Below are 16,104 nucleotides of genomic sequence, written 5' to 3' on the forward strand. Positions count from 1 at the left end.
ACTATAGTTCATGATAATTCTTTTTAATCCACTTCGATACCGTCAATCCCCCCAAACTGGATGGCGTACAAATCACTTAGCATTGCTTATCATTCACGTATGTACATGACGTATGTATATATGCTATATGTTACAAATATGTTAATAAATTAGTTGAGTAGGACTTCTTGAAAATCCACTGATATTATTTTAGAAACCCTTCTTAAAAATTCTTATAGGTATGTAGGACTTCCTATTGGATTTTCCCAGAAACCCATCTTCCGTAAAATTTCCCTGAAATTCTGCCGAAAGTGATTTTATGATTGCTTTCCTGTGGAATAGAATCTATTTTAAAATCTGGGTTTCTTCTGGGTTTGGGGATTCTTATAAAATTGCTCGGGATTTCTTCTGGAAATCTATCCAAAAATCTTATTTTAATCCTTCTGATATTTTCCCCAAAATCCTTCTGTAGTTTTTCCGTGAATCTCTTTGAAACAGTAGTTTTTCCGTGAATCTCTTTGAAAGCACTCTTAAAAAATTCTTCTTAACCTTCGGGCTGTCACGCTGTTGTACTTTGTACAACAGTTGTGATTTATATGCTATCATTTTACAACAAAGATATCTATCGACACCACACCAAAATGTATTCCTCAAGAATCTTCTTAAGAACAATTCTCGACAGTTTTTATTTAAAGTATGGCCCGTTGTAATGCGGTAAAATCAACAAATGTACATGGAAGTCGCATAATAATGAACGCACGTTATACGGTTCGAGTAAACAACAATTTGAAATCGGTAAATGCAGATAATTTAGAAACTTGGGGTCTTCAGTTAAGTTGTTCTGGAGGTGAAGCGCTATCTGATAATACCTCATTTAATTCGAAATTTGACCACTAGGTGACACTATTGGGCATGGAAGTTTTACTTTTGTCTTGCAGACATTCCAGGATCTTGACCATTCTGAAGCATGGCTTTTTCGGAAAAGTTGTTCTGTAAGCTAAGGAGTATCACTGTTTGAGCTAGTTGATTCTAAATTTTGCCACTAGGCAGCGTTACTGAACAACTCTGCCGAAGACGCCATCTTTCTCTGTGATCAGGCTCCTGAGATATTTGTAAAACAAATGTGTTATGCTCACTAGCGCCGCTTGGTGGCAAAATTTTGAATCAACTAGCTCGAACAATGCTAGTTCTTGAGTTACCGAACAACTTTGCCGAAGATGACATATTTGTAAGTGGTCAGGATCCTGAGATCTGCAAAACAAACGCAAAATCCCGAATTTCTTGGCTAAAATATTGATGACCCTTGAGCTACTGAACAGCTATGCCGAAGAGATCATTCTTCGAAGTGGTCCGACGCTCGGGACATTTGCAAAACCGAGGGTGTTGTACAAAGTACAAAGCGCGACTACTTGCGTTACAAAAATTCGCACGACAACCGAAAGGTTAAATCATGATTTATTGTTTCAAGAAATTTGCCTGAGAAAATTTTGAATATCCGGTATTTTTCCGGATATTCCTTCGTAATTCTTGAGAATTTTTTCTAACATTCTTTGAAAAAAAAAAAACCTATTCTTCTGGAAATTCAAAAGGAAGTGTTCTTGATTTTTTTCCTGATTTATTAGTTAATTTCCTCGGACATTTTCTAAAATCTTTGGCGGAATTATCTAAAAATCCCTCTTGAGTTCAAATGAAAATCTCAAGAAAACAACCGGACAGCTCTATGGAACTTTTAAAAAATAGCTATGAGATTCTTCAATCACTGATTTAATTTTCTGACAATCTTCTGTAAGTTACTTTTAAATTATTCCGTAAATATTTTTGGAGTTCTTCTGGACATCGGAATTATTCTGGATAATATCAATGAAATCTTCTGGATGTCTGAGAATTTTCAGGGATTCTTGCAAAATAACTTCTGGGATTCTTTTGGATATCACTGTTAAAAACATTCAAAATCCATTTGGATTTCTCATGGGATAATTTCAGATATTTACGAAAAACCTTAAAATCCTTTAGAAATCTCCCTGATAATATTTTAGTGATTTCTCTGTGATTCTTCTGAAAATCGACCTGGGATTCTCCCGAAAAATCTTTTTCACTCCCAAAGCTATTTACAGAAGAAATTTCAGAAGGATATTTTTAAGAATCCTAGATATTTTTTCCGAAGAATCTCAATGATAAAATATCAAAACGATTTATGGTTAAATTTTACGAAAACTTCTAGTAGAATTCATGAATGCTTGTATGATACCCGAAATAATTCCAGTCGTATTTCCGAATGAATCTCAGCAGGATTTCTTGAAAAATTCTAGCAACATTTCTGGGAGAATCTTCGAAAGATATTTTGAAGCCCTCTAGCAGGATAACTGAATGAAATCTGGGGGTATTTCAGAAGAATTTCCGAAATAATCCTAGGAAGATACTCAAAAGAATAATCACAGTTTTCTTTTAAAAAAAAATCAGAATGCTCCTGGATCCTAGGGGTAATTCTAGTAAGAAGGTCTTGAAGGATCCTCAGGAAGATTTTCGAAAGAATCCCAGAAGGTTTTCTGAAAGAATCCTAGAAAGATATCTGAAACAATTCCTATAAGATTTTTGGTAGAGCCCCAGAAGTATTTAAAGGATATTGATGTAAAAATGACAGTGGCATTCATAGAATAATTTCAGAAAGATTTTCGGAAGTAGTCTCGAAAGTATTCTGAAAGAATTTTATTTTCTGCGGTATTCCCGAAGAATTTCTAGTAGAGTTCTTGTACATTTTTTGGCAAACCCTTTAAAAATATCCAGAAGAATTGCATCAGGATTTTTGGTAGAATCTTCCATAGTATTTTGGAAAGAATCTTCAAGGATTCGAAGAATTTAATTTCCAGGATTTCAAAAGTAATCCTTAAGGAAATAAACGCAAAATCACATACAGATTTCTGCAAAAATTTCAATAGGATGTCCAGAAAAATCACAAAGGGATATTCCAAGAAATCTCAGAAGCAGTACCGGAACGGTAACGATTTTTTATGAATACCAAAGCGATATCTGGAAAGGTTCTGTGATTTCCAGAAATAATCTCCTGATTTCCAGAACAATTCTAGACAGGTTTTAAAGGATTTTTGAATGATTTAAGGAACAATTCCAGGGGAAACTGCTAACAAATTCTAGAGTAATTATTCACATACTTATTTAATTTCATGTGTTGTTATTCGACATTAAAAATAAAATTCGTTAAGCAGATTGTTTATGTACTAATTCAGCCATTCCATGAAAAACCGATCTAGTGGGTCTCCGATTTCCGTGCAAATTTGCTATTTTGTTCCTTATCCGAAATAAGGATACACGATTTTTCTCTAACACTATACATTATATCCAATGCTGGGAGTAATAAATTTTATTTTTAGAATTTAGAATGAACTCCTCATCTTCACTCGGACATCTTCACTAATAGAAAGAAAAACGAATCCGCAAATTTTGCTCTAACACTCTCAGCTTCAGAATTTGCTTCTTGTCTTTGGAACATGATGATGACTGTCGTTTGACACGAGGTCCGACCGCAATTTAGTTCGCTATGGGTTGATCACTAACAATTTAGAAATTTGGAACATGGAAATCGACAGCAAGCCCATCGATTTCAAATCAACCAACTTGAACATTATGATAATGACACAAGATAACCATAAGTTAAACACACTGAATCCGTGTTTGGTGATGCTCTATGCACCCATAGGTGTGACGCATACGAACTTGAAAGTGCAAGCTTCAGGAAGTTACATATGTGGAAAACTATGGAATTTATTTTGTCGTTTGATGAATCAGTCCATTAAGCAAAACTAAACAATTGAATGTGTAACACACACGACGTTCATGAATCGATCCATAATTTTAAACACACGGATCAAACGTGTGGATTTTTATCAGTGTTCTTTCGCTCTCCTTCAACTCATCAACTCAGCACAATCCACCTCGGGATAGATTGGTGAGCTGTCTGGTTGTTGCAAATGAACACTTATCGTGTAGCGCGACATCATCACCATAACCAAGATTACAACTCACCAGAAAACGATAGGTATAATTAACAACAGCCCTATGGTCTCGTAAATAACACGGCACCGCTTAAACGTCAGATAGTGAACTCGTGCATCGATCCATTGCACAAAAAATAGTTTGTTATTTTAATGGTTATGTAACCACGTGCAACGTAATTAGTCAAACTGATATATAGAGAGGAAGTTTTAAGCTTACGATGACTTTTCTTTCACAGTATTCATCAGTGCCACATCTACAAAAAAAAAAAAACTTCGTTATATTTATTCAATGGTTTCGTAGTCGCTTAGAGAAATAAATAAAACACAGTACACGTTCGTTACCTAAAACTGACCCTAACTAGTTTCTATGTCTGTACAATTATTTGGATGACATTCCTAGCCCCATACATTCCATACTCACTCAAACACTTTCACACCTGTCCCGAACGAGCTTCCCAATCAAACATTAAATTTGTCCTCTTCGTCCTTTCCACCCCCGTCCAGCGGCGTCTGCGGCATGAAGTAGACGCAATTTTCTTTCGTCTCTGTGGGGAAAAGAACGACCAGATTATAATCATTGTAATCGGTGGTACGCGTAGGGACCCGGCGCGATGACCGGCGTACGTTACCGAGCTTGCCGACGTGGTAGTCTTTGCGCTTGTTGCGTAGGACGATCATGGTGATGAGGGCAGCCGTGATCAGAACGGCCACCACCACCAGCGGAACCAGATACTTGACGTACGCTACGCTGTAGATCATACTGTGGCTGAAAATACAAAACCTTGGGTTTATGAAAAATACTTATCACAGTCATTCAGGTTGCATACCTATGGCTATCCACCTTGTAGATGATCTCTGGTATCAGCTGGCACCGTGTGTCGTCTTCTTCATTCTGCTGATACCCAGCAAAGCATTCGCAAACTCCTGGAGCTACGCAATGACCGTGAAGACAACCGTCTTCTCCGCAGTCTGGTTCACACATGTTGACATCTGCAGATTTCTTGAACCCCGGGAAGCAGTCACATCTACCCGGGTCGCTGCAATATCCATTGATACAATCCTGCGTGCAAATTGCCTTACATCCATGATCCACCGTAAACTCATAGCCATCGTTGCATGTACATTCCCCAGGAGCAATGCACCTGCCATTCGAGCATCCTTCGACACACCATGGTTCACAAGTCATCTTCGTTTTGTCAACGTTATAGAATCCTTCTACACATTTGCAAATTCCATCTACACACATTCCATTAGTACACTTGGCTTTACAGGACTTCTGGCGCTCTTTCACGATCGCCTCTAATTTTGATAACTCGCTTTCGCATCGATGCAACACTCCTTCTTCCAATACGTATCCCACATTACACCTGCATTCATTTGGTCCTACACACTGTCCATTTATACAGTTCGGTTCACAAATCGGCTCACATTGGCTCGGATCGTAAAGGTTATCATAACCCTCGAAACATCTACAGCGATTGTCACCTGCACAAACTCCATTGAGACAAGGCTTCTCGCAGTAAGGCTGGCAGTTGAACTCATCATTTGCCGCATGTCGGAAGCCAACATTGCAGAAGCATTTCCCTTCTTCACAGTTACCGTTTCGGCAATTTGTCTCACAGCGGCTTTGCTTCAGTTGAATCTTGAACCGTTTCACTTCCTCCACCCGTAGACAAATATGCGAACTTCCATTATAGAACTCGTAGCCATGATCACATTCGCAACGATTGGGCAGTACACAGGTTCCATTTCTACAAGGCGGCTCACATAACGCTACGCATCTATGGTTCTCCCCTTCTGGATTTACATAACCCATTGAGCACTGACAGAAACCTAGCTCGCATATTCCATTGCTGCACCATTTCGCACACATCTTCTCCTTCAGCTGCCGTTCTTTCTCCGCACGAATCTCATCGATCGATTGACACTTCGTTCGGCTTCCATCCACGAAGTCATATCCGTCGTCGCATTGACACACATTAGGTTCCACGCAGCGACCATTCACGCAACCGCTCTCGTATTCGTAGTCGTCTTCGCAAATTGGCTCACAGTACGAGGCGTTCCCTAACGATAGCCGATAGTTTTCGTAACAAAGACACTCTCCTCCAACGCACTCTCCGTTGATGCACCCATCTGGACAGGTTTTCTCGCACAGTCCAATCGTGTTCATCGCGTAACCTCGATTGCATTTACACTGCGCATTCTTATCGCAGAAGCCGTGCAAGCATTTGGACCGACACAATTCTATCGGATCGACACAGACTTCCTCATCCTTCACGTACCCTGGATTGCACTCACAAGTGTTCGGCGCTACGCATACCCCGTTTTCGCAATCATCCTCGCAGACTGGTAAACACTCGAACAGCGAATTGATGTCCGTGTAGTTATACCCCGGCAAACACGTGCACGAATTGGGCCCAGTGCATTTAGCGTTCTTGCACTCTTCTTCGCATATCGGGACGCAATCTCCGTCGATCAGGTCATACCCTCGATCGCAAACGCACTCCTCTGGACGAACGCAATGACCCAACGAGCACTTCTCACATAGAGGAATGCATTCATCTGCAATCTTACCGTAACCCTTGTGGCAGATGCACTTCCCTGGGGCGATACAGTTCCCGTTCTGACACCCATTTGAACACACGGGTTGACACAAATTGTAGTCCGTGGAGTTTTCACTCGAATATCCTTCAAAGCATTCGCACTGATTCGGAGCTGAACACTCCCCATTGACACACTCCTTGTCACAAATGGAAACACATGTCTCGTTGATCTCCTCGTAACCCTGCTCGCAAGGCTCGGGAGTTGTCGTGCTAACTTTCTCCGTAACGCACGTTCCTAGCTCATCCTTCACGTATCCTTCAAGGCACGCACATTGATTCGGTCCTGTGCATACCCCGTTGGTACATCCATCATCACAAATTGGTTCGCAAGATTGTTCACCCTCCACCATACGTAGCTCGTAACCCTCCCGGCAGAGGCAGACATTTGGTTCCAAGCAGTATCCTGCACCACCGCAATTGTTACACTCCGCAAGGCAGCTTCCGTTCTCGGCATGGTAGTATCCGGTGTTGCACTGACAGTAGCCCGGTTTGATGCAGAATCCGTTGTCGCAGCCATCGCAGTGTGGGATGCACCTGATCAGAAATTCAATTGATTATAATCGTGCAAAACTGTATTCTAATATCGATCCTACCTGAAGTTGGACAATCGCTCAAACCCCGGATTACAAGTGCAAAGGTTCGGTTCGGTGCATTTGGAGTTTTCGCATGGTGTCGTGCACACCGGGTTGCACTTGTTCTTGTTGCGGACGTATCCCTTGCAGCACTTGTTCCGAGCGATCATCACATTTTTGCCGTTTCGTCTCACGTATTCTATCTTGCTGGAAATGATAAGAGAGCGAACAAGTACAAACATTTGAATTTAACCGTAATAAAATTCTTGGATAGATTTCGAAGTCCAATATCATGCAAAGTTTTCGCCAAGGATCCGCTAACTCTGATAAAAAAATGTTATCATCAATTTCCTCAGAGTTATGCCTTAGAAGTTGCAGTCTCAAAATAAGGCTATTCAGGAGTTGGAATTGTCAGATTGCACGACAATTCCAACTCCTGAATAGCCTGCAAGTTCCTGCAAATATTTGAATCCGTCTAGGAATTCTACTATTGACTTCTTAAGGAAATTGAACTATTGAACTCATACATGATATATAAACTGAAATGATATAAATATTTTTTTTTCTAGAATTTCTCTTTGAAAACCACTGCTAGAAAAAAATTCTCATAAAAATTTTGATTATATGCAATCTGTAACTCATTGAAATACTTAAAAAATATTAAAGATGATTTTTAATGTGATTTACACCTATTCTGCTTCTGGGATTTATGCCAATTACAATGATTTGTGGAATAAATTTATCCATACAAAAGCATGTAATTGAGGTACTGTTGTAGAAGGTGACACAAGAAATGACTCCAGAAATTTCTTGAAAGATTACCTGAAGAAATAATCGAAGGAGTTTTCTGATATATAAGAGTGTTCGTAAAAAAATGTTAGAGAATAAAAACAAGTCTTAATGGATGTTTCAATCAAATATCTTGTAGAATAACTACAGGAGTACATGTAGGCATTCTACAAGATATTTGGGCAGGGATTGTACCAGGAATACATCCAGATATAGTTCAAAGATTTATTCATGGATTTTTCAGGGAATTCATCCAAAAACAAGAACAGCAGTGCCGTACAATGACATGTTAAATTTAAATTATTTTTCTCCATTACAGTACAAGGTAACCCCGTTTTTTTGACCGCTTTTAATTTGAACAATTTTAAATTGGACCCCCATTAATTAGCACATCATTTTTCCAATGATTGCCTTTCTTTCCTCTAAAGATTTTGCCAGTTAAGGTGAAGATGAATAGAAGCCAAACCTCAAATTTTCAAGAGCTCAAATCTGGAGAACCGAAAACCCATGTGAGCTGAAAATTTAATCGATTGATCACCACCAGCTAGTGACCAATCGGTTAAGTTTTCAGCTCAAACCGATGTTCTGTTCTCCAGATTTGTGCTCTTGAAAATTTGAGGTTTGGCATCGATTCATCTTCACCTTAATCCCAGGAAACGTTTTTCAAAGCAATTTTACCTTTTTTCGGGTATACTTATTAATATTTTTCTGAGGAGGCACGTAGGCGATTTTTTCGGGAATCCGTTCAGGGATTTTTTTAGGAAGTAGTACAAATGTTCGTACTTCCCAACATTCACGACGATCTCCGGGAAAATTCCCTCGCGATTGTGCCAGTAATTAGTTCAGAGATTTATGTAAAGATTCTTTGAGGATTGAATTGAAAATTATTCGTGGAATTTATTTCAAGGATTTTTAATAATTCTTGCAGTAAATGATCCAGAGATTATTCCAAAATTTCTTTCCATGGAGAGCTCCAGAGACTCCCACCAAAAAAAAAAAAAAACGTCGCCGGCAATACTTCCAGTCAGGATTGTTTTTTTTGTAGATTTTATTTTCTGGAATTCCTACAGACATTCCTGCCAAGTGATCAGAAATTCTAATGCACTATGGGCCAGGAACGCAATCTGGCGGAACTAAATAAGTAACTCAGTAACGAAGTATTTCCGGCAGAGACAGAGACAAAAAGGCAGAGTTTTTAGAACTATAAGAACCATCAACTGACATAAACATAAATCTAGCATTGTACTGTGACGCCCTAGAGACATGACAAATTTGGCAAAGTTTTTTATTTTGATGAAATAAACAACTCTCTCGAAGACGTCAAAATTCTACAGCCTACTGTTTTTGAGTTATTGGCCAAATAGGACCATATTAGTGAAAACGATTTTTTTCACCGAGTTTGACATTTTTCTTAAGAATTATGTCGTATATATTTTTTTGCTGATAAAAATATAACAAACACAAGGCGGCTGTGTTTTGAAGTTTGTGTCACGTTTACCTCGTTCCGCATTTTTTTTCGTTTTGGCTTGTGAACATTAGATTCTGTGAATACCACGTGCAAATGTTCTGTGGGAATATGTTTTTCAAAGTGATAAAAGTTTTTTTTTTCAGATATTAGTGGAGTTTTGTTTTACTTTTATTCGATTTGTTTGCATTTTTCTCGAGAGTGCTCTGTGATAGCTCCAGCAATTAAATTCGTTTCGCGCGACTCGTTTTTTATGTCCTGTGTGTGTGTGTTAAACGTGTTGAAGAAATGAATAGGAATGATTATAAACTACAGTTTAGTTTAGGATAGAACGTTTAAATTTGTTCGTCAAGAACTTTGCGTTATTACTTTTGAGTCGGGTTTAGAGAAAATTCCTCGAAAATGTATGTTAATATTCACGTTGAATTTGAAGTTCTTAATTTTTTTATTTGAATCAACTCATACACCGAAAAGTTGTAAAATATGGTAGCGAAAGCATTTCGTCCCTTTTTCTATTGGTGACCTTTTTGGGAATCCTTGGGAAGAACGTTAGAAATAACAGCTTGAGGAACACGAAAAACTAGCATTGGAGGAGTTAGAAATAAACCCATATATATACATAAATCATTCAAGATGATTTTGAGAGAAGCGATAGGGGATGCAGATATACGAAGAAAAATAAAAGGGGTTGGGAAGTTTTGGGAGAAAGCGTTGGGGAGTTTGGGAAGCGTTCCAAAGCAATATTCCTGGTGAAATCTTGGGAGTATTCTTAGAATGATTTTTCATCAAAAGACTAATAACTTTTATAAATTTACAATTTGCCGTATTGAAAAAGAAAATTGAAAATACTGCTCATGGTGCACAAGATACATCGAGAGTGGGACTGTCCATTAACCACGTGGTCCCCAAAAACTAAAGTATAAGGCTTTCACGAAAAGTTAAACATTTCCCAAAAGTTTTGCTCTATTTCCACATTTATTTGGTTTTCCCCTCATTCTTTTTGTTAGACATTTTTCAAACTATTGATTACTTGTATTAAACATACCCTCGAAAATTTCAGTGTGATCACCGTAAAAGAGGCAACATTGATTAGCGGAGTAACATTGAATAAAAAGTTCGGATCAACATTTTTTGTTTTCAATCCATGAATATAACGTATCTTACTTTTGCTCAAAAGCTTGCAAAAATTATTATTTTGCATTAATTGAATTTTGTTCATGTCAAAATTATTCAACAACGTATTGCAAGAAAAATGCTTTATTGTATTAACAATAAATTAGTCGGAAATAATTCCATTCAGGAAAATTAACGATTTATTTTGCTGACCATAACAGCATAACTGTCCCATATTGAGGCATTAAGAAAATAGCGTTAAATAGCTTGTCTTCTCATACAAATGACCATAGTTTTCTTTTACATTAATGCATGCCATATTCAACCACTCGGATAACTCATTTTATTTCTTTTAACCCCTCTAGCGGCAGCTTCATTTTTCACCGCTAAAAAAATATTTAAATTCGCGATAACATTTTTGTTTCTCGATATTTTTACATAATTTTTTCAGAAGATCTCAAAAAACTCTTCTAGTTTAAGAATCCGTGTCGATATTATTGATTGGTGAACTCGTTTTGAAGGTATTCCGATGTTCCTTGGGGGACTGACATTTTCCATATAACATGTCTTTTGCGGCCATTTTGTTTTTGGTCAATTTATCAAAAAATAAAATGTGTACTATACAATGGAGCCAATTTGAAAAAATCATACAAATTGGTTCTGTATTCTTGAAAAAAAAAAAACTGAAAATTACGATATGAGATTTTTAGAGTTTTCAAGATCTTTACTTGTCCAGCGTGGTACCAGAAACATTAATGCTCATTACTCAAAGACAGCTGCACCAAATTGCTTCATTTTTTCACAACATACTCGCATTAATGTATCTGTGATGAGTGAATATCCGAATACGATAAAAAATCTATAGCCTGAGATATTTACGTGAGTTATGGCTACGTGTCGTTCCCCCAAAGAATCTGTATACAAAATCTTATATTCTTTTTTTTTGCGGAAAAATCTGAAAAGTATTCAAAATCAATGAAACAGTCAGTCAAGTCATCGTGCAAAAGTTTGGGTTCACCTGAGCGGCACGCACATAATTTTTGTCAATATCAGTATCTGATTGGAGAATTATCTGCTAGGTGGCGCTAGTAATAAAATTTCGACTTTCTTCTGTGTTTTAAGATCCTAATAAGCTAGAGCTTTAAGGTTTTCGACAAAGTTGTTCAGCAGGTTAAGGATTATTCAATACTGACAATTCTAATTGAAAATTCATCTCGCAAGATTTTCTTCAACATTCTATACCTCGAGATCCTGAAAGCTTTAAGGTCTTCGGCAAAATTGTTCAGAAGATCGAGGGCTATCTGGCTGTGAGACATCTGGTTGTGAATTCATTCGCCGGCGATGAAAAATTTGCATTAAATTTCATCTACTAGGTGGCGCTAGTAACAATTTTTTTTTTCAATTTGATACCTTCGGCATAGTTTTACAACAGGATAAGGTATATCTTACGGTAAAAAAATCTGATTCAGAATTCATCCGCTACGAGGTTGTTGTCTAGACTGCCAGAAGTAAATATGTCTAGACTGCAAAGATATACCTGATACTGATCAAATTCATTCAAAATGCGTCCAAAACATTGCAATGGTTAGATTTTTGCTATCCTATGAAACTGATAAATTCCTAATATATTTGCAGAATAAACTACCGCCCACGTTAATCAGGGATGGGAAATGTACTGTAGCAAACATTTACCACCTTGACATTCACATTTTTCTACATGACCATCAAAATCCAAAGCAAACCATGACCGTTAAAAACAAATGTCACGGCTCTTCAAAACTGTAATCTTCTTCTTACCAACGTTTTTTTCAAACCCGAATGCGAAAGACTCGACCACAGTGGTGACACGATTTTTCCGGTTTTCGGGGTGTAGCATTTTTGCTCGATAAAAGGAGCATGAAATTGAACTTGTTTATATGTATCGCACTGGAATGATTGTGCTCTTGCTATTCGCTGCTTGGTTGAAAACACAAGCGAAATATTAGCGATTGAATTATTTAACATTTTATTCAATCATTCACCTCGAGATGGCTGCCCGAAAACGATCATAGTGGAGAGACAAAAACATTCAAGCAGTGTGTGAACCGTTGGCAGCGCAACGCCTGATGGTATTGATGCTGCTGCTTTGTGTTTTGGTTGACTCGCAGAATCGATGAATTGTGGTAAATAGTGATCACAGTTCCCAAGCCTGGTTTACAGTGGAACAAAATAATTTAAATCGTTTTATTTTCTATGGAGCAAGGCATTTTACTTGAAATTTTCTTGAAAATATGTTGCTACGATCAACTTTCCATAACTGGATATTGAAGGGATCATCAAGTTATGAATCGAGTAACAGAACACAAAACCAGTGCAACTGCGATCCAAGGGATCATCAAGGTAGCCATAGAGACTCAGAAAGCCGTAGCGGCAAAAGGGCAGTGAGACTAAATTGAGGGTCGTGGGTTCAAATCCCACTGGTCGAGGATCTTCTCAAATTGGAAATTTTCTGGACTTCGCAGGGTATGAGAAGGTAGGCATGAAATCTAAACTTCTGGTACCGTAAGTCGGAGGCAAATTGATCACTGGGGCGAATTTGATCAGGTCGGTACCAAAAGACATTTCCTCCCAAGGATGCTTAAGGTTTCGTTGGCGCCACAGACATTCCCTGTTTTCTAGTTTATAGATATCTTATGATGATTTTGAACTATTTCGTTTTTATTAGGGTCAGTTTTGCATAGAAATATTCCCATTTTTTGAAGGTGTAAGCAATATAGATGGAAATGTCGGTGCTAAACAATCTACTGGTGCTATACCTACATGGTATGTTTGAATGTTTAAAATATTGTGTACAAGGCTTGATAATGAACTACTGAACTCATTTTTGACATCATACAGCATAGCAAGTATAGTTTTTTGCTCATAAATCAATTTATTCTCAAATAATGTGCTTATTTCAAAATAAATTGCCTGCATTTAGGCGTTTCAGGCAGATTTTCATTTTTTATTTTGCAATAAAATGATCAAATATTCAAGTTGTAAGAATTTTGACTTCATTTTCAGATTCAGGAGACCCAAATTTAGTAGATAGAGACATTTTTAATTCTTAACCCTGCTTAATCAATTTCGCCCCAGAGTGTCATTTGTATTTTTTGATATCAAAACTATTTTTATGATATGTTAAATATTATTTTATAAAAAGTCGATTACATAAACTGATAAAGATCAATAGAGTACTGATTTCATCGAAATTTCTTTGACAATATTAGGATTCCGTAGGATAACCCAACAAAAAGTTATAAAATAGTGATCAATTTGCCCCTAGGTAACGGTACATAAATATCTTGAGATGGAAAAGTTCACAAAACTGGAGTCACCCAGCATTTGATTTTCCACCGGCCTTGATCTGCTTGATAACATTTGATCTTCGGATAAACTCCCAATCATATTATCTGATAGCCCTTGATTGGCTATCTAATTTTATTGAAGACTTCGCCCTACTATCTTATCAGGATCTCGAAATATTGGAGAGTGAAATTCGTTACTAGCGCCATCTAGCGGATAAATTCCCAATCAGGTTTGTCCCTACCATATGGTCGGCGATAAGTCAGATTGGACCACGTACAAAAGTTGGAAAAACGGATTATTCTGTCATTAGATGCAAAACTACTTTAGTTCTATTTCAATTTGAACAGATTTGATATATGCTGTTAACTGCTAATATAATGTAACATATAATTTTACTTGGAATGATCAATAAACATCGATAAAAGTATGCAGTAAGAGTGAACCAAGTGCTTCTTACCACACGGGTAAAAATGCGGCACTCTAAAACAGGAGAAAGAGTCATGATTTCGGGAGGAAAGTGTGTTTTCATGTTATGAAAATACACCATGACCAAAAGTCATGAAATCATGAAGCATTTTACCGTAACGCCAGCTGTACGTTACGTTTTCAATTTTTAGCGAAGAAAAATGGCAATTAAACTCCTCAAATCATGAAGCATGTATGCTGGAACCATGAATAAAATTCATGGAAACATAAGCAATATTCATGGATTTAGCCATCTGTCATTTATGATTCCTATTGTTGATACGAAAAGTGGCAATTTCGGTCATGAAATCATGAAGCAGAATCTGATATCATGAACACAGGTCATGAAAACATAAGCACTGTTCATGTTTTCAGATGTCTGTCATTTATGATTCCAATTTTGGTGCTGAAAAGTGGCAAGTTGAGTCATGAAATCATGAAGCAGGATCCCTGAATCATGAACTCAGTTCATGAAAACGAAACATTATACGTCAATTAAGATCCCAGTTTATATTTGCCATTGGTAAACAAATAAAATAAAGATTAAAATTGTTACTGCTTTTGTGCCGATAGTTTCGTAATAAACCGTGATAGTTTCGTAATAAACGCGAACATTCGGTGGCTAGGTTTGTACGCAAAATGTTGTTTCGAGCATCAATTGAATTGGTAAATGGTCCCTGGGCTGGTGGATTGCATGAGTCATGGAACACTCCTTAAAACTCTGCGGATGTGGAAAGTGGAACTGGAACATCCGGCTGCCGAAGGCTTTTTGTGACCTCCTCTGTTATAGGACGTCGGGAATGCATCGCTTCTGAACAGTTAAAATCGCCGACGAGATTGTCAAGTAAAATCTTCGCTCAAAGTCAAACATTGCCCAGTTCTGCAAAGTCAGGATTAAGTAAGTACATTGATTGTGTCGTGAAAAATGTGGGAACTCACGAGAATTTCACCAAGAATGTCATCGATATGATGACAAGGTTCCGAAGAATTGAAACTTTTTCAAAAACAAATTTTTTTTATTATAATTGCACAAGAAAAGATCACCGATCGCCATGAGACACGTTAACTAAGGTTAAGAAAGTGACAGTTAGGTTTGTGTAACGCTCTGAGCATACGAATTCTTGCATAATAGTCACGATTTCATGACTTTTAGTCATGATATGATGAAACATAAAATTTTATGAAATCATGACTTTTTGTTCATGAATCGGGCAACGGATTTATTTCCGTGCATAGTGATGAAAACGATGAGCGCTCTGAAGATTGCGATAAAATTTAAGACAAATGATTTACAAAGTGATTTATAAAAAAATAAGCTTCGAACGATTCTGATTTTCATCTGACTGAACACAAATTTGAATATTTCTAGTCTTCAATGCAAAACTTTAGTTTTCAAGCTATCGTAGTTTCACTGTTCTTAGAATTGAATATATTAATTTTCTAAGAATTAACGATACTGATCTTGAAGAATGATGGTAATCTGTTGATGTTAAATATATGAAATTAGTTTGACCTTGCAAGCATCAAATGATAGTTATTTTCCAATAAATTGTCCAGTCGTACAGATCGAATCAAATCACTGTGCAACGTTCTTTAGTGCAGTCGGATTGGACCAAGTACCCATCAAAAAATCGTTCTATTAGAGGTTTGAATTATGTTATTCCATGATTATTACTTCATATTATAATGTTTGAGTATTACACAAAGATGTGTGTAGGGGGATTAGGGGCATAATGAACATACGAGGCGAAATGGACACCCCCTCATTATCTAAGAATATG

General features: G+C 37.4%; 2 protein-coding genes across 3 annotated transcripts in view; one reads left to right on the forward strand and one right to left on the reverse strand.

Annotated features, from left to right (window-relative positions):
• Positions 1-4,341, forward strand: part of LOC5569880 (fibrillin-1) — a 28,171-nt gene extending 23,830 nt beyond the window's left edge. Inside the window, exon 8 of the mRNA XM_021847768.1 lies at positions 4,226-4,341. The gene's annotated coding sequence lies outside the window, so the exon portion shown is untranslated. The remainder of the gene's footprint in view (positions 1-4,225) is intronic.
• LOC5569881 (cell death abnormality protein 1) overlaps positions 4,243-16,104 on the reverse strand; it is a 36,777-nt gene continuing 24,915 nt past the window's right edge. The window contains exons 3-6 of one of the 2 annotated variants that reach the window (XM_021847770.1): positions 7,186-7,371; positions 4,817-7,126; positions 4,619-4,755; positions 4,243-4,534 (exon numbers count right to left, since the gene is read on the reverse strand). In XM_021847770.1, the coding sequence (XP_021703462.1) occupies positions 4,449-4,534; positions 4,619-4,755; positions 4,817-7,126; positions 7,186-7,371 (2,719 nt within the window). In that variant the 3' untranslated portion in view covers positions 4,243-4,448. Of the gene's footprint in view, positions 4,756-4,816; positions 7,127-7,185; positions 7,372-16,104 lie in introns of both variants that reach the window. The other variant, XM_021847769.1, reaches the window with a different exon arrangement.

This window comes from Aedes aegypti, chromosome 2 (genome assembly GCF_002204515.2).
Source record: "Aedes aegypti strain LVP_AGWG chromosome 2, AaegL5.0 Primary Assembly, whole genome shotgun sequence".
Classification (NCBI taxonomy): Eukaryota; Metazoa; Arthropoda; class Insecta; order Diptera; family Culicidae; genus Aedes; species Aedes aegypti.